Source organism: Alosa sapidissima, chromosome 12 (assembly GCF_018492685.1).
Source record: "Alosa sapidissima isolate fAloSap1 chromosome 12, fAloSap1.pri, whole genome shotgun sequence".
Classification (NCBI taxonomy): Eukaryota; Metazoa; Chordata; class Actinopteri; order Clupeiformes; family Clupeidae; genus Alosa; species Alosa sapidissima.
The window spans coordinates 18,157,312-18,185,003 of NC_055968.1; the positions used below are offsets into that span (position 1 = coordinate 18,157,312).

At 44.6% G+C, this 27,692-nt stretch overlaps 1 protein-coding gene and 1 long non-coding RNA gene across 2 annotated transcripts; one reads left to right on the forward strand and one right to left on the reverse strand.

Annotated features, from left to right (window-relative positions):
- Positions 1-420: 420 nt before the first annotated feature.
- Positions 421-10,225, reverse strand: LOC121678066. Its single transcript, XR_006021146.1, has 4 exons — positions 10,105-10,225; positions 6,966-7,048; positions 2,387-2,648; positions 421-1,815 (listed from the first exon to the last, which is right to left on the reverse strand). It is a non-coding gene; the product is annotated as an uncharacterized LOC121678066 (long non-coding RNA).
- A 138-nt stretch (positions 10,226-10,363) lies between these two features.
- lmo4b (LIM domain only 4b) lies at positions 10,364-27,438 on the forward strand. Its single transcript, XM_042057254.1, has 5 exons — positions 10,364-10,819; positions 13,210-13,450; positions 19,760-19,856; positions 21,210-21,365; positions 26,051-27,438. The coding sequence occupies exons 2-5, from the start codon at positions 13,215-13,217 to the stop codon at positions 26,057-26,059; spliced, it is 498 nt and encodes a 165-aa protein (XP_041913188.1). The 5' UTR covers positions 10,364-10,819; positions 13,210-13,214; the 3' UTR covers positions 26,060-27,438.
- The last annotated feature ends 254 nt before the right edge of the window (positions 27,439-27,692 follow it).

The following is a 27,692-nucleotide window of genomic DNA, read 5'->3' on the forward strand; positions in this document are numbered from 1 at the left end:
CGTCTCCCTTTTCCCCCTCTCTTGCGTCTTTCCGAGCTCATTGGCTGGCTTGTGAATCTTCCCTGTCTGCCATTGCCAGTTCCCGAGGATGGGTAAAGGGCTTCCTCACAGAGTCGGGTGATGAACACAGATGTTCCAGAAGGTTCCAGCTGAGAGCGAGCCTGCTCGTGCTGTCTCTCCGCTCACGACCACGCACTTGCCTCATCAGTCTGACTGTCGGAGGTGCAGGCAGAGTGGCGTGTGGATGACCTTGGTCGTTTGTTTTGGTGGAAACATAGCTACTCTGAGGTAGAGATTATGGAGCATGAGGATTTCAGACATTCTAGAAACATTCTGCCTCACTTTTTTCCTTTTATACATATTTTATTAAAACAAGTGATTAGTTTGTAATTTCCACAATTTTTTACTAGGGCTGTCACACATTGTATCACATGATTAAAATTCTATTATTTTCCATTTCAGAACTTTCCAGAAGTCCATATTAACAATGTAAAGCAATTCTTAGCAGTGTATCTTGATTGAGAATCAAATTAATGCAAAGAAAGTTATTTTATGAATTAATTTTAAGACGTATTTGATTATTTCAAATCAAATTTCAAAAGATCTCCAGCAGGCCTTAGGGAACACCATGTCTTCTTCAGAAATAACTGAATATCGGTAAACTAAAATAAATGCTACAGCAGAAGTGCATGCACAAAATGTAGGACACATGATAAAGGGCATAAAAAACAAAAATACTCTGTTCATTATCTTTGAATTCAGTTGAAAATAAGGAACTTTTCATATTGAGAAATATGCAAGTGCATGTGCAAATAGTGCGTTCTGGTGTTATTTCTCATATTTGTTTAAGCACCAACCCACGGCCTGATTGGTGAATAGGCTATTTGTAAATCGATATTGTAAAATAAAAATTATTTTAAAAAATCAGACTGCCAGAATAATCTGGCGGGCCAAATAATTTCCGTGGCAAGACAATGTCGTAGCCTAGATTATATATTAAATTTGAGGTGTGTTGGTGTTTATTATCTCCATGACTACAGGAGGAGATACCAGAAGCCTACTAGGAAGTGTCTGTGGCATTTTGAGGACAAGAAACGGTGCATTAAAAGGTCAAAATAGTGCGATTAAAAAATGAACACGTTAAGTTTAGTCCTTAATCGCATCACGATTAACAGGCAAACGCTGACGCTAATGCTAATTTTTACATTTTCGTGGAGCATGAACACACTAAGAATCAAACTGGATTGCTTTCAAAACATCCCTGGTGTATTTCTTCCCACATAAAGCTATGAAGAAATACAAGCTAGATACAATGTAACACTGAATAGAACTTATAGACTTCAGCAAATAGATACATGAAACATGGCATTGTCTGTGTCTGCGCAGGACTACAGATTTGTTCTGATTCTGCTGCAATAACATCTTGGGAGTGCTCCGGGCCCAGTGCTGCTGGGAGTGTGTGAAAAGACTTTGAAAAGTGCAACGCTTCCCTTGTCCGAGGACTAAATGAGTTTCTGTGTCTCTCCGCAGCATTCCTGCTGTACTGTCACAGTCCCAGCCACCTGCCACAACTTCTAATAAAACCACTGAAGACGAGGGAAAGTTTTCACAGGGTGGGGAGAGAGGGAGAGGGAGGAGAGAGAGAGCGAGGGAGGAGAGAGAAAGGAAAGTTAACACAGATGTCCAAATAAGTGCGAATGATTCATTCGGCCTGAGATTAGCGGCTGTCTCCCTCTGCCTCTCTTTCCCAGGGCAGGGGAGCGCTGTGGCTTTCATTCCCGTGCGGCGGATTGTCATCAGAAATTGATTTTCTCTCTGAAAGACAAATTGAATCGCATATGAAATACAACAGGATGAACAAGAAAGCGTCTGTCTCTTTTGCCTTTTTTCATTTGCAATGTTCTTTCCCACTAACCCCCCTCCCTTTCCTTCTCCCTCTGTACCTCCCTCCTTTCGTCTCACCCCCCCCCCCCTTCTCTATTTCTCTCCCTCTCCTTTTTTGTCCACCCCCTCCTCCCTCACTCCCCCTCTCCCGTGTCTCTCCCATCTGAGTGATCTGGAGTGTTCAAACTTAAATTAAGATCTGTGGCAAGATAAACAGTTAAAAACCGGTTGCCATGGTTACCCCTCACACAGTGTTGTGATTGCATTATAATCCGACAGTAATCAAATCTAAATGAAGCAGGGGATGATAAGGGTGCTATTTCCAGGGGTTTGTGTGTTAGGTTGGGTGTGTGTTTGTGTATGTGTGTGTAAAACTCCTGTCAGTATAACTGTGTGTGTGTGTGTGTGTGTGTGTGTGTGTGTTCGTGTGTAAAACCCCTGTCAGTATATCTCTGTGTGTGTTTCTCCTTTCACTCTGTGCTGCTGATTTTTTCTTTATTACCTTCCAATCTGTTTGGCAGCATGGCAGCCTCTTTCATTACTCTGTGCCCATTGTTTTGGACAAACACAGTTGTAATGAGGTCCGAGATGGAGAGATTAGGTCGCTGGTGTGACACGGGCCTACTGAGGGGATTTGAGCTGAAATCTCCACGAGGCCTCGCGTCCCCCCCTCTTTTGGGGCTCAGGTTCTTTCTGCTGGCAAAGCCAATTAACTTCTGTCAACTGAATGACAACATAGGCCCATCCAATCTAACTGCTGGGCCCTGGGAATACACAAAAATACAAATAAAATGAAAATGATTCCGAAGCAAGCACCCAGGCCACTGAAGAGTTCTTTCCCCACCCTTGATTTACTTGTCAGCAGGTTTAAACATTAACTATTTGTCTCCAGAGGGAAACACGTTGTTGTTCTCCCTCACATCCTGATGTAATAAACAGCTCATCAATCTCCTTATCACTTTTCTCCAATCATCAGCCCATCACCGTAAACTTGAGAGTGTTTTAATTCAATTAGGTCTGACCGGTGGCCTGGCCACCGCTGCCCTCTGTGTTTGATTGGAGATTGATCCGCTTGTCGTTTTTTTCTGTCCACGAACCAAGGTTACAAGCAGTGAACACAACCAGTGCTGCAGTCTCACACACATACACACCCACACACACACACACACACACACACACATCAGGAGCTGTGTTGTAACCTGACCTGAGCGCGTTATTGCTGCACCATTTCCTCTGGCGTACACCTGGCCTGGCGGCTCGTCTCTGCATCTCTCCTCTCGTGTCTCAAGAGGATGCAGAACAGGACAGAACAGGCCTGCCGCAGTGTCCTTCTCCTCTCATCACCTTCCCTCACCTCACTCACTATTCTTAGTTAGGTTCTTTCACCCAATAGACAGTATATGCAATAACTGTTGTTGTTAGCATGTGCACATTATTATGGGAGAGTGAGGGAGAGACCTCAGAGAACAAGACAGCAAATAACAGTCAAAGTAACAATGACACACAGTAGTGGTAGAGCTGGCAAGTAACACACACATACGTGTGTGTGTGTGTGTGTGGTGTACTAGTTCATCTGTCACAGCAGTAGCAGGAGTAAGAACAACCTCAGCCCAGGTAAAGCGTGTGTGTGTGTGTGTGTGTGTGTGTGTGTGTTGTAGCAGTAGCGGTAGTTGAAGCACTAACAACCATGACAATAATAGCAGTACAGCACTACGTATCGCCAGAAGAAACACTACAACATGGGACATGACAGAAGCGATGGCAGAGGAACAAGGAGCAAAGGATTAACTCGGTCTCCCCCGCAGCACGGTCCCTCGGCCTGAAGAATGCTTTTCTCATCCGACATGTCTGCAGGTTGTCACCGAGTAGAAGACAGCCGAAGTAAGAGGCCGAATGAAAACGGCAAAGATGAGGACTGACAGGGAGAAAGGTATGCCACAGAGCGCACCCTCAGGGCTGTCCCAGGTCCCCCAGACAAACAAGGGAGGCATCTGTGAGGGCCGCCCAATGTCAGTCATCCTGCCAAAATTACCCCCTCAGCACCGGCCCATTGATCCCCAGAAACCTGCAGGAACTGAGGAAGCCACCCCCCCCCTTGAGTGCACACACACTCACACGCACCAGGACAATGCCTTCCATTCATGCTCAGCCCATTTGATTGGTATTAAGGAGCTGAAGAAATCATATTTTGTCATCTTTTTCTCCATTTGAAGCCGCAGTGACAGGAAGAATGGTAATTGAGTCGGGAGAAAAGAGGCAGCCCAACGACGCCTGGCGCGGTCATGGACCCTGGGAATCCTGGGATTGCATGGGAACTGTTTAAGGCCCAGGATGTTGCATAGTTCCCTCATCCGTTTTGTACAATTTGCTAATGATGATGTACAGGGAAAAAGTATCTGGCACGTACAAATAAAGCCCTTGTGCCATCCAAGTGCATTTCCTCCTCCGAACATTTTCATTATCTAATGCCCTGTAAATTCTCACTGAGAATAATTACATACTTCCACCTACATGTTCAGTATGTGCTCAGAGAGAGTGAGAGAGATAGAGAGAGAGACAGAAAAAAAACCTACCCGGCTCTCAGATTCAATTTACACCGAAGGCCGCACAGTGTCGTGGCATGCCGAGACGAGTGACATTGTAAATAAAAAAGGATAAAAGCAGTCCTTCAGTGAAGTGGGTCCACAGCCAAGTGAAATATGCTCCCAATTACAGCAATGGGTGCGCGGGGCTAATAAAGCGAGTGTCCCTACAAGAGGCGGCATCCTAATGGAGCCCGGGCTAATTTGCTTTGACTGATGAATTTTCATCTCCCGTCGCGCTGGCTTGAATAATTATGAAATTTATCACAAGACATAGCGACTCATTAAGGATTAGCGAGCTTTCATTAGAGTGATGCCGAGGAAGGCGACGGCATGGACTGATCAGCATAATTACAGGCGCCATAGACGAGAGCTGGGGTAGATGCTCCCTCAGTGTGTGTGTGTGAGAGAGTAAGTCTCTCTCTCTCTGTGTCTGTGTATGTGTGTGTGTGTGTGTTTAAAAGTGGGTGTCCTGTCCTCTTGAGCCGGTGCTCTCGTAATGAAAGTGACATTGGTGGCTTTTGTTGTTCACTTCTGTTACAGAGGGCCTGCAACTGGAGAAGCAGGCTCAGGTGACTACTGATCAGTTTTCTAAGTATGGAAATACTCCATGTATTATGGCTTAATTTGCATTCCATTTAGACACTTGGCCCCAGGAGAGAGCTGTGGGATACACCTATAAATTACATCATACCACTCATGAGCCTTTGTATAACTGCTCTTGTCGCTAATACCATTTATGCCTTACGTATACGCCACAGTTGAACGTCTCATGTAGCCTTGACACAAACATCCATAACTCTGATGCACTGATGCACTCTGATGCACTGCAGTTATATGCTGTTTGACATACTCTTGTACTTGGGTCATGGATATTAGACAAATAGACTACGAGGTGTCATTAATTATCAGTCACTTATTAATGCTGCAGTTTAAAGTAGTTGGTGTATTGCAAATTAACCCTTTTTAAATTAGCCACACACTGTATCACATCACTGAGTACCCTTGGAAATGATCCAAATGACTTGTAAGCAATGTAAGCACAATTAAAATGGCTCATTAAATATATCTGAATATTATTCAGATATATTTCAAGAGGCATTTTAATGAATATATCAGTCTTCTGGCATGAGCAAATTTGCCTTGTTAAACATGTTGGTGTGGTGCATGCCAGAGCATTAAGCCTCATATAGATGTGACATTTCACACAAAGAGCCTTCAAGGCAAGGTGAATGTCTGAGCCATGTTTTTTGTGTTCGTAATCACGCTGCTTGCTGACTTCTATCTTCATCAAAGTTCCCTGCTCGTTTTCTGAGCATGCTCTGTGGTTTTCCATCTCGCCTTTTCATCCCACTCATTTTTATCCATTTTTCCTGCTGCTGCTGGCAAATCAGTGTCTCTCTGACAAAGGAAATTATCGCGTGATCAGTTCCACCGGCAGCACTCACAAACATAATCACGCTCGCCTGCCGAGTCAGGTGCCAACTTTAATTAAGAGCATTTGGGGTGGGATTCCGTGCCCTACCAATGGGAGGAAGAATATGAAGGCGCCTGCTTCGCACTGTGACAAAAGACTACAACATCAATTACGGCGGAGAGTGTTTTTCCAAGAGAAAAAGGGCCTCTTTGCTTTGTTTACTCGATATCTTCTCCGGCTTTTTAATCTGGAAATGAAGGATCAATGGGCTCCTTGCCGTCAGTTTCCTCACTACATGGCTTGATAATTGTACTAGGCCAATTTACCAGATTAGTCAACTGTGCTGAGAATAGCCAATTATCCGATACCATGCCCGAGCATGGCGCTACCATCCCTTACAAAAAATGTAATCACAACGGAAAGAAGGTATCAGACAACAGATCATTACAGGGACCTGCAGCTGAGCAGCCCTATCATCCATCTCCCATTTTCTACTCAACACAGATACTTAATGATCACAGAAAAGAGGTGAAGTTCTGATGGAGTGAGAATGAACAGAGCACTTTGGTTTTGTTCTTTTTGTTTTTTCCCCCTTCCCCTCCACGACATCTCTGAGAGATGTCTCGACAAGGTTTTTTTTTTTGTTGTGCCTGTTGTTTTGCCCCTCATTTTCAGTCAATACGGCTATTTATTAAGAATATATTGATTTATTTTTAATTAAACTCACTTATTTGCCCTCTTCTGACAACAGATCACTCAAGGAGATCAATATGAGCATATTAAGGGGACGAGGCGAGGCTATGGGTGAGTGCGGTGAGGAGTGTGGAGAACTCAATCCATCTTGAGATCTGCCATTCAGTGCTTCTTGGAGTTACACACCCCATTAAGTTTTTGCGTCACTTGGGGAAGGTAGGCAGAAGGCCAGAGCGGCTCGCAAGTGGTAAATTGCCAAGCCAAGCAATCGAACTTCAATTATCATTTGAAATGTCCCAACATTGAGCTTGATCACTGGGAGTTAAGGGTGGATTTAGGCCTCTACTGTGTATTGTATGCAGATGCCAACACGTTTTTTCCAGGCTTACCTCTGCAAATTCGGGAATTTAAGTACCTGGCAGGCATATCCAGTAGCAATCAACCATTTCTGGGTTTGACTTCCTCAGTGGTTCTAGAGAGAGAAAGAAAGAAGGAAAGAAAGGGAGTGTCATATCTATCATACCTTTTAAACAGCCATATTTTACACCAAACATCTGCTGAACATACATTGCTATGTAAAGCCCTTCCAGTACGGCTTTAAATAATTGCTTATTACATTATTTACAACAAGTTAATTGCCATTGCATTGGAGGTGATTTTTAATTCACCCTTGATTGGACTGGCCAACCGTAAATCAGTGATCACAATTGTTCATACCAACATTTATTTACATTGACTATCACAAATGATAAGATACATGACTTATTACACAAAGATTATGACACTATTGCCACATGACTTATTGCAGGTTGTGTAAATACAAAAATAGTCTATTCTCGCATTGAGTGCAGGCATTTGTAAATTTATCCAAGCAATTAAAAAATTATATGCTCAAACTGAAAGGTAAAGAGTACTTACATAATGCATCATGCTAGGAACTGACTCAACTTATTCATAAGAACACAATCCATTGTGTGAATCACATAGTATTTAACCGCCTATATTTCCCTCACTGAAGATATCCAAAAGTAATACTTTTTTTTTGTCTGGGATGTGATGGAACGGTAAGTAATAGAGGCTGGTCTCACCCAGCACAGTTGGATGCAAGGGCTTGTCTTGCAGCACAATAATGTGATAATAGAATTGTCAAGAGTGACTATCTGAAGTGAAACATCACACTGAATATGAGTCTTTTAGCAGCTCTCCCTTCTTGACCCCCTGGGGCCATAAACTTCATTATGAGGTGGAGTCACTTTTTTTTCTCTCCTTCTTAAAAGACGGGACCTGTCGGGGGTATCAATGCAGCACACTGTGTGTGTTTGTGCCTTTCCCCCACTCTCCTATGCCTAAAGATTTTAATAGCGTTGCTCCACATTGTTGCACACTTTTATCTGCACTGTTTGTAATCATAATGTGAGGACATCGGAGGATCACAGAGCTTGTGTGTGTGTGTCTGTGTGTGTGTGTATGCTCGCAGTGCTAGGGAGGTGCACAATTTCCATGGGGATCCCCCAGGCAGCCTCTTTTCATTGTAAGGGAACTATCATATTGCAAAAAAAGAAAGAAGGAGAAAGAGAAGTAAGTCATTTGCCCATTTCTGAAGAGCTCATTAAAACAGGCAAAGAACAAACAAAGCTTCTCCTCAGAGACGCCCACCATTCAAAGTCGTCCCATAATTTCCCTCCAGTTTTAATAGTTGAGATAAATTAATTATTCCTCCGTGGAAAACACAGTCTTTTCCATCATCTTTTTTCATTCTGAGGAGAGCAGGATGGATTGATGAGTAGGCCAGGAGAATGGAAGCCATCCCTAGGTGGAATAGTGTTGCCTTTGCTATGGGGATAGAAGATTGCACAGTGCAATCATCCAAGAGTAGGGGACAATTAAACCATTAGTATCTGCTTTTGGAGGCCTTTCTAAATGTTATATGTCTCTCTATTGAATCAAGGGGCCGCACATAATTGCGCTGTTTTGTCATGTAAAGGCTCTTTGCCCTGTCCAACTTTGTTCAATGTCACAAAGCCACTGGCACTTTCAAGTAACTCTTCTTCTCTCAATCTATTGGATCATATAGGCCAATTTCTGTTTCCAAAGACAAAGCCTGGTATTAATGAACCAGGAATGTGCACACCACTGTAAACATTCTATTCTATCCATCAGAAGGTGAAGCATGTTTGAGATTTGTATATTATCTCCTAAAGCTAGCGCTAGCATACAACATCATTCTTTTAACCATGGCTATTTAAGCTGTTCCACATAAGAACAACCAACCAGTTCCGAGCCAGGTTTCCTCCTACAACCAGAGCCTTGGTCTCTTACAAATATCTTCAGAGCTCCACACTCTGTCTTCTCTGAGGATGATCGACATCACTCAGACATTAATCATTCCTGTGTGATGTGCAAAAGTGGATGTCTGCTCAATCTGATGAAGACATGAGTGAAGAATGGCTGAAGTGTATTGTCTACACCAATCACCTTTCTCTGTTAATGACAACAGTGACTGATTATGCTTGTTGACAGTGAAAGAATGTCCCATGGTCGCAACAAGATTTTCACAATTGTGTACCATAGAAGGATAAGAGAGTGTGTTGACTCCTCCTGTCTTCATATCCAGAAAACTACTCTGTTTCTTTTTCTCTTCATTATTTTTTTCCTGCAAATTGAGAATGTTAACTCTAACATCTAGACACTCTTGAACAATGGAATTCATATCTGTCTCACTAAACAGCGGTAATAGATAATACCTGTAGACAACACACAGTTATTGCAGTTAACTGTAGGCATTGTTATAGGGTATCATAGGGTAATAACATACAGGCCAGTTCTGTCATTTGAACCTTCTGGTTTTTCACTGTCGAAGACTTCACTTTCCCTTATTTCAGGGATTGAACTGTGGTTCCACTGTGGTAGCAAGACTGTATAGTCTACTGTTAGGCTATGTGACAACTGGCATGTGCTTGTCCAATCAAGTTAACCAGTACACATCTAAAAAAATAAATACTCTCTTTGTGACTGTTAATCATAATTGGTCATGAATTGTTTTTTTGGAGTTGATGGCCATTGAAAGCTTCGAGTCGAAAATGCAATTATTATAGTGCTCAGAGGATGGCGCCACTACGCAAGAGCTTCGAAAAACAGCAAGTCGCGGTAAGGCAGTCAGACAACATAACACGTGTGGATCTTTTTCTCAGCGAACGATTGTCAGGCTATGTCCACTTCCATGTACATGTAAATGTAGAATAAAACATATTAGAAAGAAGAATGCATCTGGAACAAAAATAAAACAAATCTCAGAGGGATGCGTGCTCTATTAAAGACATATCCAGTAGGCTACTAAAAATAACACGTATTTGCCATTCTCATTTTGTGCGCTGTGTCCTACGACATAGGCTACGTGTTGAAACAACATTGCCAATGGGTAGACAAATACGAAATTAGACCACGAATACAACTGTAGCTCTGTAGGGTCATGTGGATGATTGAATGTAGCAATGTATTTTACGCTGCAATAGTGAATTGGTTACTTACATTGAGTAAAATTTATGATGCAGACTATTTACACTGGCTATAGAAGGGCGTGCCGTTGTGACTTCTTAGGGCTCCAGGGACAGTGTTTTAACTGCGAGAAGCCTGCACACTCAACTGCATTTTTCCTTCTTTACTCCGAAGTGTCCAAGCCTATTTCGCATTCTTGTGATTGGCTAGATTTGTTATTCCGCTTGAATGGAGCGCGTCGGTATTGGCTAGCGAGTGATTGACGTCATCCACCAAGAGGAGGTTTAGTTAGGATTTTTCTGCTGTCACTGACACATGTACAGCGACGGCCAACTGCAAACGAGACATTCCGACGGGAGCAGAGCAAGAGGAAAGACGTCCATAATTAATTAACGCGCATTTTGGTCACATTTGTATGGCAGAGACACTACCTGGAAATAACTGACTTCGCTTCACAACTTTGTCATTTTTGGTAGAGAAGCAGCTGTGAAAAGAACAGGAAAGACGGCAAAGCCAGGACTGCTCTAGTGGAAATATAATCTGAAAGCTCCATTTGCCTTTCCCTCCGCAGTTCAACACCATTCAGACGCGCACTATCCAACGGACTTAGTGCGATTCCTCACGGACTGCTGGACCACTGCTATACAAGCCGTCGGTCGACTTCTGTGGGACTGTTGCTTATTACATTTTCGTATTAACCGGCGTGAACTGAAAGATCCAATCATTACACTAAAAAGAGACAAAAGAGGTGGGTGTGCACCAGAGTAATGTTTAATATATTCTGAACTTTCCAACAATGTCAACGTTACTTTAATATCAATGCAACCCATATGATGCAAAAATAACAGCGCATACGAACACAGTTGTTGTTGGTTGGCAGCATTTCAGGACTGCACAAGATAATGAGCGCTCGATTATGTGAATTGAACTCCCTCGTTACTTTGTTAAAATTCAGCAAGACGAAATACAAGACCAGTGTAAAAATGTGGACAGGTTTAGAGCTTCGCTACACAACTATTTACAAAGGGCACCGTCATCCTAAATATATATAGCTATCTGATATTGTTGCTAACGTGATGTAAGTATAGTAATGTGATTTTTGCCAACACCCTTCTTGTTTTGTTTAACATTCCCTATCATTTGTAGGGATCCGTTTAAAAAAATCCCCGCTCGTCGGTGTTTCTATATTTTCCTGGCTACTTCTAAGAGGATGCCTAAATTGTCTGCCCATGTAATTACTTGACTTAGACCATTTAAGTTAAAAGCTCCCCCACCCCCTCTCCAAATCCCCTCTCTACCCAACTCGGAATGAAACTTGAGGACGGTCCGATCTTATTTATCTCAGGAGTCACTTTCGGGGCGGACTTTTTGATTCATCTCTTCTTAGATTTAATCAGCACTGAGGTATTGCTTGTCCCTAAGAGCCTTCCCTAATGGGGTTAGTGAATGCTTCTCTCAGTGCAATGCTTTTCTCCCCCTCCTTTCCTCTCTCCTCTAATTACCTTTCAACAAAGATTTGGCTTAGCTCGCCATGAAGACTGCCTGCCCTACGAAATTGGAAAAGGATTAAAAATTAAAATATCGGTTGAAGACTGAAACAGTCATACGTGCACTGCATATAAATAACAACAGTAGCCTAGATAATGGCGAGAGAGGGGAATAAGACGTAGAACGTTACAGTGTTGCAATCATTGAGGACGTGTTGGTTTGTTGTTACATTATAGTGACTCGCCGTATCTTACCATGTAGCTTAGGCTACGTTGTTGACCCAACCATATGACATCAGACGTGCATATGATCGAACTGTGCATGTTTGTCTGGGCCTGGATGTTTTTGAAAGGGAGCTTTTCTCATAGCACGAATAGGGGACTCGCTTTAGTGTGCGCATGCTTTTCTGTTCATATGACTTCCATGGCTTTTCTATTACCAGCGATAACAAGTAGTCAAGGCTACATCCTCAACACACATTGAGCGAAAACATACCGGAGTGTTTGTTACATTGCGCTATTTAAAAGTCATTTAGACAACTGGACAAAAGACCCATGCTTTTTAAATTGTTTTACCGAGTGCGTGTTATCAGTGAGAGAGTATTCATCACCGAGCAAGCCAGGAGCCGACCTTAGCAACCAGATGAGGGATCAAGGACAGATTAGAGCGCCCAACGATGTTTAAACCTCCAACATTAACGAGTTAGGCTAAGTCGCTGTCAACTCAAGGCATTTTCTTATTTCACTTCATCTCAAAACTATAACATACTCAAAGGATTGGTCATAGAGTTTGCCCCGACGTCTGACAGCAAGACTTTATCTTGGGTAGATGTGCCTTAGAGAACAGTGACCTAGGCTGATCTGCAGCCTGACAAAATTACTCAAGTTTATAAGTTTTCACTACTTTTTAATGTGTTGTCATGGGGCAATAATTTGTCACAATGAGTCACAAACCAGGCCCATTGAAGTATTTATTTCAAAATGTTGAAAAGGAACAAAGACTGCAAATTAGGCAACAGGATTTAAGGGCTAATCCAGTTTGACTTGTGCTGTATGTTTGAGCTTAGCTTTCAGAAGGAGTGAGTGCCTTAGTATATAACAGACAAATAGTGCACACACAATTTAAGCAAAGTGTTCCTTCCTCATTGTTTCCTCACTGAGCGCCTGTAGGCTACGCATAGTCAATACATGTGCTGCCCTGCTTTTGATCTCCTGCCATTGCTGCCTTGATGACATTGGAGGTGACAGGCAGGTTTCAGAGAGACCCTGCTAAATGTTTTAATTCTCCGACTGTTTGAATAATTGAGGCCTCCACAGGACCTGATTAGCACCGTGGCCTAATCACAATAAGCCTCAGTGCTGTGGAAACTAATACAGTGGCCAGGGAGCTTCACAGGATGTGTGGTGGCCTCTCTCAAACACAAGAGACTGTTGCTTGAACTTTTGTCACATACCTGACTCTGTACATATTCCCCTTACCGTAGCTCTGTTGTCTCTCTCTTTCTGTGTGTGTGTGCGTGTATCTGTGGGCATGCTTGTATGTTTACATTTGTGTTGGTATGCATATACCCGTCTTTTTGTCCATATGGATGCATCTGGTATGCATGGATGCATGTATGAATGTCATTTGTGTGTGTCTGTCACACAACAGGGACAATGGTGAACCCAGGAGGAAGTACCCAGCCACCGCCCGTGGGAGCCGGCTCCCTCTCGTGGAAGCGCTGTGCCGGATGCGGAGGCAAGATTGCCGACCGCTTTCTGCTCTACGCCATGGACAGCTACTGGCACAGTCGCTGCCTCAAGTGCTCCTGCTGCCAGGCCCAGCTGGGCGAGATCGGCACCTCGTGCTACACCAAGAGCGGCATGATCCTCTGCAGAAACGATTACATCAGGTGTGTGTGTGTGTGCATGTGCGTGGGTGTGTATTTGAGTGTGTGTGTGTGTGTGTGTGGGGGGGGGGGTGTCTGTGAGGTACTATTTGATTCAGCTCCACACTCAGGTGTGTGTGTGAAGGCAAGTGGGTTTGATTGGATGTTTTGCTTAGATCTTTTTAGACACAATGCGTAAACCCTGCTGCATTATCTGTAAAGATAGACACGGACATAGACAGCTGGTGCTAGATCATTATTTGGTAATGACAGTGTTATGATCTGATATGAAAGAGATGGCACGCATGGTCTGCATTGGAAAAATTGGACAATTTGTCAGATGAGCTTTCATCGGCTGGTGTGTGTGTGCTCGTGTGTGTGATTGTGGCGACGGCTGTTTTTGACACAAGGAATGAAGAATATGGTGGAGGGAAAAGTTATAGGAGGTTTAATGACCTTATTTTGGACTTTGGAATGCACTTTCCATGGAGAGTGCACATGTTAAAACTCTGCCATTGACATGTCTATTTAAAAGGGAACTCCTAGAAGCTTCTCCTCTCGTAAAAAGAAAAGAGAGAACGAGTTCAAACTGTCGACATGTTGACAGCCTGAGAAGGAGAAGATTCTCTGTTCTGAACATCTGTGATTTTTGCTGGCTCTGCTTTTTTTTTTTACCTCTCTCTCCATCTCTCCATTTAGCAAGAGTGAAAAGAATAGCCTCTTCATTCTTTTGTTTATTTTACCAGACGCTAGAGACTTCTACGGTGTCGGGCAGCGCTGACCTTCAGCTCAGGTGGAATTTAAAAGGGCTTGCTTGCCCTGGTCTGCCATATTTTGTGTATCTGAAACAGACAATTTAATTAGCAAAAAGGACCCTTTTAAATATTTATGTAAGTGCATCTGACACTTAAGCAGAGGCCGGTGACGGCTCTCTCATTCAGCTAATGTGGCATGGCTACCCCTGACTGCCTGACCGCTCGCTTGCGCGACTACTTTATCCCGAGAAGGACATACGGGAAGGGGAGTCGGGGAGAAGAGGGCCAGGCTGTGGGTGGGGGTATTTGGTAACACTTGCTTACTCTGGGGTTTAAAGAAGTTTGTTTTGTTCCATTTAGGTAGAGATATTGTAAGTCTTCAAAGAAGATAGTCACACTTCAGTTTTACTTAGATTACTTTAGCATATTATTATATATGATGGTATTAATCCTGACTTTGATATTTAATTAGGAAATCACTACCCCACAAGAAATCATAGTCTTGTTATTTTATGCTGGAGGCCATGACTAAGATATTTTAAGATACCTCGGAATTCCACAAACAGCATGCCAGCCGTGTGGACCATGTGCGAGCAGCAGCGTGAACTGAACTTTCCTCGTCGTCGAAGAATGGCCTGTTTGGCAGGAGCAGGCTCCTGAACGGTTAGCCAAAGCTCAGATGGATGGATGTCAGTGGACAGATAGAGAGAGGGAGAGAGACAGAGAGAAGGAGGACGAGAAAGGGAGAGGTAGCAGGACGAGCCCAAAACTTTCAAGAGCGCCTTCACTCCTTCCACTATCTGCATGGGATCAAGTCAAAGGGACACCTCGCTCGTAATGGGGCCTGCAACCTAATTAAAATGAGGGTAAACGAGAGAAGAGAAAAGGAGAGACAGACAGAGAGAGAGGGAGAGGGAGAGAGAGAGAGGGAGAAAGAGACAGTGCATACACCTTTCCACTTGTAATGAGTGTGCCCTGCTGGAAGAATGGAACTAAAACACAGCTCGGCACAAGCCTGTGATCTGGATAAGAGATAAGAGAAACACACACACACACACACACACACACACACACACACACAAAGGAAAACATCTGACAGTGAGTCCACACAATTAAAAGCTTTAATTAGAGTCCCCCTCCATTTTCCTTTAGCCCTGATGGGTTTTATCTAATGAGATCTGGTCCCTGGCTCCACTCTGCTCCCAATGACGTGTCCGAAATGAATGAGAGCCACATTGCAAACAAAACATTTAATTAACCAAATTGGCTTTTGAGACAGAGTGGAAGGGAGGGAGTGAGAGATAGGGAAAGAGAGAGTGAGATGGAGAGAACGAAGGACGAAGAGGGGGAGAGGGAGAGAAAGAGAGAGAGAGGGAGGATTATTGCAAAGGCCAGATGCCTCCAAGGCTTTAAAGGAGCCACTCTTATTTTTGTAATGGATTATTAAATTGCCCTCGCAGTGTAAATAATGGTGTTATATCTCCATGCTGTCACAAATGCTGCCAGTGTTGTTTTTTTGTTAAAAAGAGGGAAAAAAGCAAAGAGAAGAAGAGGAGGAGGGGGATAAAAAAAGTGGAGGGATTGATTTGGACACATGAGTGAAGATGCATTGCATTACGCCTAATGGGAGATGCTGCAGATGACCTGGAATGATAGCCATCACATATCAATCACGCACAGGGCCGCCGCTTTTACTCGTGTGTGTGTGTGTGTGTGTATGTGTGTGTGTGGGCTGTTTGCGTGTGCAAAAACAAGCAAAGCAAAGCAGAAGCCCAGCCCACTGGAGGCCCACAGATGATACAGATTTGGTGAGCTTTAGCCTTAAAGTGTGTGTGTGTGGGGGGGGGGGGGGTTAGAGCTGAAGCCATGATTGCTTTGGATCATTTTGTGTATATGCCAGAGGTGGTATTATATGTGTGGGGTTACTGTAATAGAGAGAGAGATTGAAAGAGTGGGAGGGGGACAGAGAGAGGAGAAACAATTTAGGTAGCTAGCAATCATGTAGCTTGGAGATTGAGGGGGAAAAATGTTGTCCCTTTAATTGAATAGGCCTTGGTAATTAAATGGCACTTTTCCAATAGAACGTGCTAGGTAAATCTAATAGTTGGGTTATTTAATATCACTTTGAAGCCTGCCCACTCCAGGACTGTGACAGCATGAGAGCATGTGAACTATGAAGGCCAGAGAGGGAGGGGAAGGGGGGGAATAAAATTGGGACCGCCAAAATTAATTAAATCGTACGCAATTTAGGAGAAACGTTTATCTTGATTTGTCATAACAGAATTAATTTAAGGCCCTCAATACACTTGGGGTCCAGATCTGTTACTCTGAATTAACCAAGTGTAATTTGGCTGTTTTTGCTGCCCTCAACCCCTCCTACTGACACCCCCTCTATCTCTCTTCCCTGCCACCCCTTCTCTTTCTCCCTCTCTCTTCTCTGTCTCTCTCTCTTTCTCCCTCTCTCTCTCTCCCCAGCCCTAATGCTGCCTTGCCATTATGCAAAGCCCTTAGTTAAGTATCAATATGGCCTAGTGCTTTTAAGGTGCTTTGGCTGCTGATGCAGAAAGGCATTTTTTAATGGACTGTGTCGCAGGAATCATTGTTGTACCACTCTGCTCCCCCCCTCCCCACACACACTCTCTCTCTCTCACACACACACACCACCCTGTGCTGAGAGGTTCCGTCGGACAGGAGGGCCAATGCCAGATGGCCGAGCAGGATGTTGCTCCATGTTGCACTTTGTTGCATTCCTCCTTGCTGTTATTATCACAGACAAGCAGCAGAGACTTTGCTTGCATTGCTTCAGACTTTGTATGTGCTGACAAGAAGAAGTCTTGTACCCCCACCCGTCATTCTGAAAAGAGACAAGTAGTTGTTGTTTGTTAGTCAATGGAACAATCCTTTGACAAGGCAGGCCTTCAGAAAGGGTGTAAAACAACAAGAGCAACAACAACAACAAAACATGTGGCCACCCTTTGAAATCTACCCATTTGAAAAGGGGCCAGAAAGGCAATCTGCAAATCTATTTTCCTCATTGCATTGAAAGATCCTTGGCCTTAATGACATCAAACAGAGAACCCCCCCACCCCCCACCTACCCTTATCCCAACATTAGGCTCAGTGGAGGAGGGGTATATTTTTTTTAAGCCCTAACCCATGGAGACTGATAGGAACCTGAGTGAGTGCCCTGGAGCTTGCAGGCCTTTAAATCAAACACTATCAGCAGAAGCCATCCCCTGGTCAAGTCATTAACCTGTCATGTTTAGAATTCCCCTGATAAAATGTAATGGTTACTGACTAAGCTAATCTTTAGAGTCCTTTTGGTTAACATATCTGTGTATACGTAAGAGTGCTGTTGAAAATTCCCCCATGAAGAAATACATACAGAGCAATCGTAAACACAGTGAGGTATGCAGATCAGTAAATGGAGTGTAAAAATATGTTGAGTTATTAGTTGAAATTTAGAATGTTCTCTTTTAAATTAGGAACGTAAGTCGATCATTCAGATCATGTGTGATTACCGTTGTGTGTTTTATCCAACAAGACGAGGCAGTGGGTTTGTTTCTGAGGCGCTGAGGTCTTTCTCCCTCGTCTGGTGGAGGAGGCGCTGGCTAGGTTTTGTCTGAGGGAACCGTGTCCTCCTCCTCCTATTTGCGGCTGGCCAGTTGGCAGATCCGCGCGGCAAAAAAAAAAAACGCTCTCCGCACAACAGCGGCGTCTCCGCGAGGTGTTGGCTTGACGTTTGCCACCTCATCTGGCACTGGAGCCAGAGCAGCGGAATCACACGGCTGTCGTCGGGACCTCCAACTAATTACTTTTGAAATTGAGTTTTGATTGAGCTTTTCCAATCGATTGCCACGGCAACGCGTGTCTCCAGCTCCCTGTAAAGAGGTTTTTTTTTTTTTTTTTTAAATGAGATGCTGTCACAGCTCCCCCTCTCAACTCTGCCTTCTTACATTTTGAGTATGTTTAGAGAACGTTTAATTTTCTTTAAAGTGGATGCATGTGTTACTGTGAGACCAAATAAGGTAATACAGACATGCAAGATTCCTTTGATGGTTGTGCCCTCATCATATGTCTCAATTCATGGTGTAATGGAACAGAAGGAGAGCTAGCTAAATCACGGAATGCAAATTCTACAATAATAATGGAAAAAAAAAGAAAAACAATTATTGTAAAAACCGCACGAAACCTGTGTTGAATTTTGAGGTCAGTGTTGTACATAATTAACCTTCATTTCTTTGGCATTTGTTATTTTATTTTCTTCTCTCTCTCTCTCTCTCTCTCTGTCTCAAATTGCTCATTAGCCGTAGGAGCCAAATGTCTTCATGTGCAGGCACACTCACACACCAGCCTCAAACTAACCACTCCCCTCTATTCCCCGTATCTCTCTCTTCTTCCCCTCTCCCTCTCCCTCACTTCCTCTCTTCCTCTCTCCCTCTCCCTCCCCCCCCTTCCTGAGCATGTCAGATGCTGTGGTCTTATTTGATTGCATAGGAAAAGTGCAGTGATAGAGCAAACACCCGGTGAGATATGATGACAAATGGGCCCAGATCCCGGTAAATTACTTTCTGCTCAAATCGAAATTTCATTCAGTTTGTTGCTTGGGCGAGATGAAGTAATCTAAATTGTGGACTCCGAAGGTAGATAGAAGGAAAGCCGGAGCAAGCATTTCATTATCAAGTGGCACCATGAGGAGGAGGAGGAGGAAGGGGGGAAGAGAGAGAGAGGAGGAATAGAGAGAGAGAGAGGAAGGGAGCAGTAGAAGGAGAAGGTTAGGGACGAAAGAGATGAGCAGAAGCAAATCTAAAGTGTTGACACCATGATTGAAAAGGTTAACCCCATGCACATTATATATCAGCAGCGGGGAGCTGGAGGCTTCTAATGGAAACACGGGCCTGACAGAACGCCAGCCCGAGCCCTAATGGCCAAAGCAGTGGTGTCTCCGCCTAGATGTACAATCAAATCCTCTTAGTCTCTGATTGCTTATGTTCCCTGGTTATTATTAGGTAGCAAAAAAAGAGAGAAAGGGGGAGAGAGAGCCCGTGTCAAAGGTAATGCTTAGTGCATGGACTCCAGAAGCACTGAATGGTGGATTTGAACTTTTTTTTCCTGGTATTGTTGTGATTTTGTATTTCCTACTATTAGAAATGGCATTGAGATGGGTGGATTTTTATGTATTTTTTTCTTTTTGAAAAAAGAACACATGCATTTATGTACTGGTGTGCGTCATCAGTTACCACAGGGCTGAGGGCTGGGCTGGGCTGTTTTTTTTTTTTTTAATTTCTTTTTAGAAAGACCAGACTCTCTGAGGGCTTTCAGACCATACAAACACAAATCCGCAGCCTGCGACTCATGCATGTACTCTATGCTCATCTGATTTAGTCATTTTGTGATGTCAACTTTCCAATACCATACACTGCTGCGGTAACACAGTCGAATTTCATCAACATGGCCTTTGTTTATCTGGCTATGTAGTCTTTGTACGTATATATGTTGAGTGTATATTATACTGTACAGTTACACGTATACACAGTTACTCGGTCCTAACTCGTGTGTGTTTCTGTGTGTGTTAACAGGTTATTTGGGAACAGTGGGGCGTGCAGTGCGTGCGGACAGTCCATCCCAGCGAGCGAACTGGTCATGCGGGCACAGGGCAACGTGTACCACCTCAAGGTGAGTCGGCCTCGGCTATCAAACCAGATAAGGTGAAATAAAGCAGAGCAACTATCAGATTCTGCGTGGCACATTGTAGCGTTGTGAAGCACAGATGACTCGCCCAGCTGCAACAGAGTAAATTGCATAGTTTAGAGTGTTAGTACAGCACAAACCTAAATTATAAATCAGAGCACACAGAATGGGGCGCAGCACAGAAATCCCACCTTAGCATACCTCCAGCATGGCGGAAAAAAGAAACACACAACTGGGCCCTTAACAAGCGAAAAAAGAGAAAGAGAAAAACATCCAAATGGGAATCATGGAAGACGAAAGGAAATGAACATTTAATTTTAATCCTTTTATTAATCCCTCGTCTGGGGATTTATCTGTTATAAAGTTAAGAGCCTGGAAACAGCTTATGCAGATCAATTCACATGTAAATAGAGTACATCTGTTGTAATAATTGCATTATTACTAATGTATTAGTCACTGAGTATCTGAGCTGGCAAATGATTCACCAGGATGAACGCATTAGAGTACTTTTTCTCCTTTAGCTTGCCCGGGAAGACATTTGTTGCACGTCTTTTTTTTGGAAGCGACACGACTTTGTCATGAGACCACAACATGTCGGGCTGGACGCTGTTCATGAATTTCCATGACTCACTTTACCTTATTCAACACAGCAGCAAAAACAAGCTCTGTCTCGGCATTTGAATCAACACAAAATCTAACAATATACTTTACTTGTTTATTTGAGTATATCCTGTCATTCTACAGCATTGTATGGACAGTGATTATAACATGGTAAAACAAAACTGACAGCAAAACAGCATACTTAAAATTCTCCTATTCATTCACAAAGCAGGTATTCACTGATCCATCAGTCAAATAAATTCAGTTTGACATTGAGAATATGAAATCAACTTTTTGGCATAACGTTCAGATACAGGGAAGTTCAGTAGCAGAGCCATTAAAAATAAAGTGAATGTGGAGAATAGTTTTCTCCTTTTTAGAATGATAAGGACTCTGCCATTAACCTATACGTAAAGCTTACACTAATAACTTAAGAATATTGTGTTTTGCCATATTAATAGTTGGAAGCAAAATGGTTGACTACAAAGCATTTCCAATCATCTCCACAAGGTTTTATTAATTTTGTCATTTGGTGTGGGCGGGTGAAGAAATTAATTAAAGGATTATTGTGATTTTTTTCATCGTCACTGCATTTGATGGTAGTGTTCTATATTCTCAGCATCACTGCATATGTGACTTACAAATCTGCTTACTGACTCTTGTGACTGTGACCGTGTTAAGAAGGCAATGAAGGGCATTGTGGCTAACATAGACTTGTGTTCTCTTTCCCCTGTGCAGTGTTTCACGTGTTCTACCTGCCGGAACCGGCTCGTCCCCGGTGACCGGTTCCACTACATCAACGGCAGCCTGTTCTGCGAACACGACAGACCCACAGCACTCATCAACGGGCACTTGAGTTCACTGCAGACGAATCCACTACTGCCAGACCAGAAGGTAACCCTCCCCCTCCTCTCCCAACTGCCTCCTCCTCCTCCTCCTCTTCCTCTCTGGCAGTCAGCTTGCTCTCAGTGGCCTGTCCCACTGTCTCTCCTCCAATTCTCTGCCTCCTCCTCCGCCTCCTCCTCCTCCTCTGCCATGGTCACACCATCTGATTAGGCACAATCACGACTGTGTGTGTTGGTGAATTAGTTGGAGTGTTTTCCTTTCGTTTTTGTTAAGCTTTTTTGCCAGCCCATGTACCCATGAATATGGACACGCAAACGCACATGAATAACTAAAATGTATAATTATGTAAACAAATACTAAGTGGGTGGTGATGCCCAGTTGTGGTTGTGTGTGCTGTTTTTTTTAGTGAGTTACTTAGTTTTTTGTCCCTGTGGGGAAATTCATTTTCACAGATCTGTAGCGCCATCACATACACAAAATATATCATCACACAACAGTAGATTTACATACAGCCCATGAGACAGCAGAGATTTGAACATAAAAACACTTGGACACATTAACACATAACACGTTTGTTTGTAAGGCTAAGCGAGTGTGAGTGCTGTAGCGTGCAGCCAGGACGGGAGCAGCCCTCACTTTCTCTCTCTCTCTCCTGCTCTACCTCTCTCTACTGCTCTACCTCTCTCTCTCTCTCTCTCTCTCTCTCTCTCTCTCTCTATCCCACTCTACCTCTCTCTCTCCCTCTCTCTCTCTCTCTTTCTCTCTCTCTCTCTCTCTCTCTCCCTCTCTCCCCCCCCCCCTCTCTCTCTATTTGTACCTGTCCAGCCCCATCAGTCCTGCTTAACGAAGCCTCAGGCCACAGCCCGGAAGTGCCGAGCCACGCCGAGCCATGTCACCCAGAGAGCTAATTTGTATCAATTAATGTCAACCTCCTTAAAAATGAGAGGCCTGCTAACGCAAGCCCAAGCATGGGCAGGAGACCAGAAAGCAGAGCTGTGTGTGTGTGTGTGTGTGTGTGTGTGTGTGTGTGTGTAAGCGTGAAGGTATTGTGTGTGTGTGTATACGCACATGCATGTGTGTATGAACATGCGTCGAGAGGGGGGAAAAGTTCATCGTGACTCATTCTGATTGTGTATTGATGACATTGACTCATTCACTCCACAGTGCAATAACCCTCTGCAAATATATATTAAACCTTATTGACCAAAGACAATTTTTTTTTTGAATGGCCCATGGATTTTTCCACGGCTCGGACTTCTGGGGCATTAGCCGAGTGGCATTCGGCCCCTTTTGCACTGTGCCGCCGAAAGCTTTTGCGCCACTCGTCTGGGCCAAGAAAGGGGCGAAAATCGCATTTATTTCATGAAGCATTTCAGAACAACAAGACGGATGCTTAGAAGTCTGGCCTGATGAATGCCCGAGAAAGCACTTGATCGGAGCTATTTTTAATGAGCTTTACGATACTTTATGCGTCAGTCTAAGCTTGTCATATGCCACACAGTCTTAATGTGGTTTGCTGATTTCACCCCGTATCCCAGTTTTGGTCATTCTTTCGTCATCTCTCTCTCTCTCTCTCTCTCTCTCTCTCTCTCTCTCTCTCTCTCTCTCTCTCTCTCTCTCTCTCTCTGTCTGTCTGTGTACTGTGGACTTTGCATTGCCCTTACAGACCTGCAATCTTAGTAGAACAGGAACGAGACTGAGGAGGAGAGGGCAGTGCTGGCCATGCAGAAGCCTGTGTACGTAGTTTAGGGTGGAATGTCGGCAGTGGTGGTGGATGGATTGTTTAGTCTGTTAACTGGGCTATCGGATCGCACAGGGTCCTGCTAACGAGGCCTCGCAAGGCAGAACGTCCCTTTTACCCCGACGGAAAAAGTGTGCGAGTGAATGATGGAGATGTCTGGAGGACTCTGATGGCTGGCAGAGAAAGGCGAGACGCCCGCCCGTGCGTGTGTGTGTGTGTGTGTGTGTGTGTGTGTGTGTGTGTGTGTGTGTGTGTGTGTGTGTGTGTGTGTGTGTTTCACCTTGACTAGGTGATGCTGCAGTGGCAGCGGGGGTGGTGGCGGGGTGGAGGCGTAGAAGAGTGGTGTTGTTGGGGCAGGGGGGGTGTTGGTTGTGGTGAGAGTGGGATGCAAAGAGCTCCATTAAGCCCCCCTCCCTCCTCGCCCTCTCTCCACCCTCACAGCCATCAGAGGGCCTTTTAAGGCCTTGTCACTTTAACAAATCAGCGCTAAGAGCACCTCGCGTTTCAAATTGAAAGCCTTTTGCATTATCTAGCTTAATTTTAAATGTCTGGTTAAGCCCTGCTCTGTCTCTCTCACTTTCTCTCTCTCATTTCACTTACTCACTTACTCCCTCTCTCTCCCTCGTTCCCTCTCTCCCCTCACTCTTCTCTTGACTCGCCCGCACCGCGTCTGCCGCGGTAAATATGAGGCCTCATTGTTTATTTATGTGCCGACATCAATTGTAGTGAAAACACCTGAATTATTAATGCTAAAATGCAATCTGAATATTGGCCCACGCTGCCTTAATTATAGCGAGGAGAGAATTCTTAAATATGCGCAGACACCTCCCTCCACACCAGAAGAAAAAAATAAATAAATAAACAACACGGGGGGGGGGGGGGGGGGGGTGGCTGCTGCACTCCTTAATACACTGCCACCCAGCCAGGGCAGCTGGGAACTGATGGAGGAGGAAGTATTATTAAATGTGAATCTCTGACTTTGTTTATTTCCTTTATTTGTTTATTTACCCATGTTGTTTTCTTGTGGACTGCTGGAGGGTTTGTGCTGTTCGGGTGTGTAGCAGCTTAGGTGCTGTACAGTCCTAACCAGACTGGACATGTGCTGGCCAGAACTAGCCTCAGGTTGGGTACTAGGGTTATGGAGTTGAGGAGGTAACAGTGAGCCATACCATCAGGAGGAGAGGAGAGGAGAAGAAGAGAGAAGGAGAGAGAAGAGTAGATGAAGAGAGGAGAGTAGAAGGAGAGAGGAGAGTAGAAGAAGAGAGGAGAGTAGAAGAAGAGAGGAGAGTAGAAGAAGAGAGGAGAGTAGAAGAAAAGAGAAGGAGAGAGGAGAGTAGATGAAGAGAGAAGGAGAGGAGAGTAGATGAAGAGAGAAGGAGAGAGGAGAGTAGATGAAGAGAGAAGGGGAGAGGAGAGAGGAGAGTAGAAGAGTGGAGTGAAGAGGGGCAGCACACACTTACACACACACTCGCTCACTCACTCACTCACTCACACACTCACTCACTCACTCACTCACTCACACACTCACTCACTCACACACTCACTCACTCACTCACTCACTCACACACACTCACTCACACATGCACAGACATTCACACCCACACACCCACATGCACAGCACACACATAAACACATAAACACCCACACACTCTTTGGCCGGATATGAACGCTCTTTCTTTTTTCTACCCCCCCCCCCCCCCCCCCAATCTCCTCCTCCCCCTCCTCCCTCCCTCTCATGTGCGATTTCATGGTGACATAATTGGTGTTGTCCGTGTCTGTGGCACAGGACATTTGATGCTCATTTATTAAGAGGGGCTTCCTGGCTCCTTGGCCTCTAATCTCTTTGTTCAGGACAGACAAATTACCTTTCTCATGCCAAGCCTCCACCCAGGGGAGCCCAACCTTCCCAGCCTCCGTCATTTTAATTAGCCCCCCGAAAGTGGGGGGTGGTGGTGGAGGTGGAGGTGGAGGTGGGAGGGAGGGGAGGGCAAAGAGGAAGGAGGAGGAGGGGGTTTGCAATTACTAATAGACTGCAAACCCTCTTAGTAATTTGAGGAAAGGAGGGAAAAGTAAATTGCCCCCTAGAATCTTAAAAACAAAAGAAAGGAGATGAAGAATAAGAGAGAGAGAGAGAGAAGAGGGAAAGAGAAGAGAAGAAGGGGGTCAGTAGGAGGGGAAAAAAAGGAAAAATCATTCTTGCTGCCTGTGAAAACAGCACAATGGGGCAGACAAGAGCATAATTGTGTTCCTTTTTTCCTCTCTCTCTCTTTCCTTCGCTCTCTCTCTCTCTTTCTCTTTCACTCTCTCTCAGCATTTTTCTGCTTCACAGAAACTCAACACCCTGGGGGCGGTGTTTTGAGTGTTGTTAAAATTACACGAAACAGACAGTGAGAAAGAGAGAGAGAGAGAGAGAGAGAGAGAGAGAGAGAGAGAGACAGGAGGACTTTACACGCCGCGCCTTTGAGTTAACGTGCAGGAAACAGAGTGGCAGATGGCTCCTGAAGCCTGGCTGATCAATAAATGTAACGTGGGGGGTGGGGGGGGGGGGGCTGCTCAGGGCGGCCTGGCAGGGGTGCGATAGTGTTCCACCGCTCCGAGATGTCATTGCGGAGGCGGCCCCCAGTTGAACGCCCCCGTCTCATTAGCGACGGAGCAGCAGCGGGCAGGCAGGCTAGCGGGACGGTGGTGGCGTGTCGATGGCCGCAAGTGTCCAGGTGTAGGAGGCGGGACATCCTGTCTGCACTGATGGGCAGCAGTTTCCTGTTTGGGCTTTGAGGAGGTGCTTGGATGGAGAGGTTGCAGAGACAAAAAGCTGAAATGATAAATCCTTTTCCCACCATCACCTACATCATGTGTATTCCACTACCACTCATTTGTTGGAAATTGACTGTTGTGAATTGTTTGAATTGTTGTCTGAACGTTATGATTGGTCAAGTGATTGACGAGCATCGCTGACGTCTTTTTCATCTTGTCCCTTGTGTCCGTCTCTCAGGTTTGTTAGGAGGAGGCTTGCAGCAGGAAGCAGGATGTGTGCCTTCATTTCAGCCCTCGCTCACCCTCGTGCTCAAGACGTCTCGGAACCCCCTGCCCCCCACCCCAGCCTGCCCGCCTGCCCGCTGGCGGTCCATCCGCTGCTCCCCCTGCCCCCTGCCCTGGTCTCTGGTCAAATCCTCGCTCTCCAGAATCTCTGTCCTCCAGAGGCCACTCGCCTGAGCCGGCCCTACAGAGCTCCACTGCTTTAGCACCTTAAGCAGCCCCAGCAGTCGAGCTGCCCAGGCAACTACCCCGAGCCCCATCGCCTGCCGAGGTCCAGCAGAATCCTGACCCCCTCCTTCTCTCCCAGTGCCCCCCCCCCCCCCAACTATACACACATTTTCAATCGCAAACAGACCCCCCTCCCACACACACACCACATGAGGCTCTGTGCAAATGTGCACTGGAGAGAACTCTCTGAGGACTCCATGAACCTGGACTCAAAAGAGACTGCTCAGAGCCAGAGGAACTCCGACACACGGAGAGAGAGAGAGAGAAAGAGGAAGATAAATGGACGGATGGAGATCCAGACTTGGATGACAACAGGACATCTCTGGTTGAGAGAAAAGGAGAGAAAATAAGGCAGGGAGAGAGAGAAAGTGAAAAAGAAGTGCGCAGAAGGAAATAGAAGACAAAAGAAGCTAATCAACTACAGCATTTTTTCTTCTTTTTGTTTCCCCAAAAATCTGCAATTGCTTGTTTGTGTCCGTTTTTGAAAATTGTTCGGGGGTGGGGCGACCTGACTTGTCCTGTACCATATTCCTTTCCTTTTAACCATTTTGCTTTCTTATCTATCCTCCTTTTTCTTTCATGACATGGTATCTTCTCGCTCTATATTTTAAGTGTTGTAAAAGGGAATGTGTTTCATTTTTGGGGTGATATAAAAAGAAAAAAAAAACAAAAGACTGGGTTAACAAGAAGTACCCGTGGCTTTTCTTTTGTGCGGAAATCTAATCACGAACACTCTTGGTGTATTTGTAAAAAAAAAAGAAAAAAAAAACTACCATGTATGTATGCATGTAAATGTTTTTCGTCCAATGTGGCTACAGTACAGTCTGCTCCCAGTAAACACAACTTAGCCATACCCCTCCCCCTTCCAATCCTGAAACCACTCCAAACATGACACAGACAAACAGACAGACAAACAGACAGACAGACACGGACTGACTGACAGACAAATAGACAGACAGACAGACAGACATATAAACATGAAGATCATAGTTGGTAAAGTAGAAATTTTCACCAACGTATAATGCTGAATGAGAGAGAAATCTATTTGTGATATTTTCAGAGACGTTTGCTCCAGTATGGTGTATTTAATTAATAAAAATTAAGATACAAAAGGAACTGTTGTCCTCGCTCGCTTGATGCCAACTTCATTGTGTGTGTGTGAGCGTATGTGTGTTAGACAAAAATTGAATATGAAGTCCTCCATTTGGCTGTCACCCAACAGAGAGGAATTATGACAAGTTTACTTGAACTTGACCCCCTCAGCTTGACAGGGCTCTGCGCCTTTGACATTAAACTCAGGCGGCGGGCGTAGCGGCAGTCTCGTCAAATGTCCTTCCTTTTCACTTTTAATTGCCTCCATCGATTCCTGT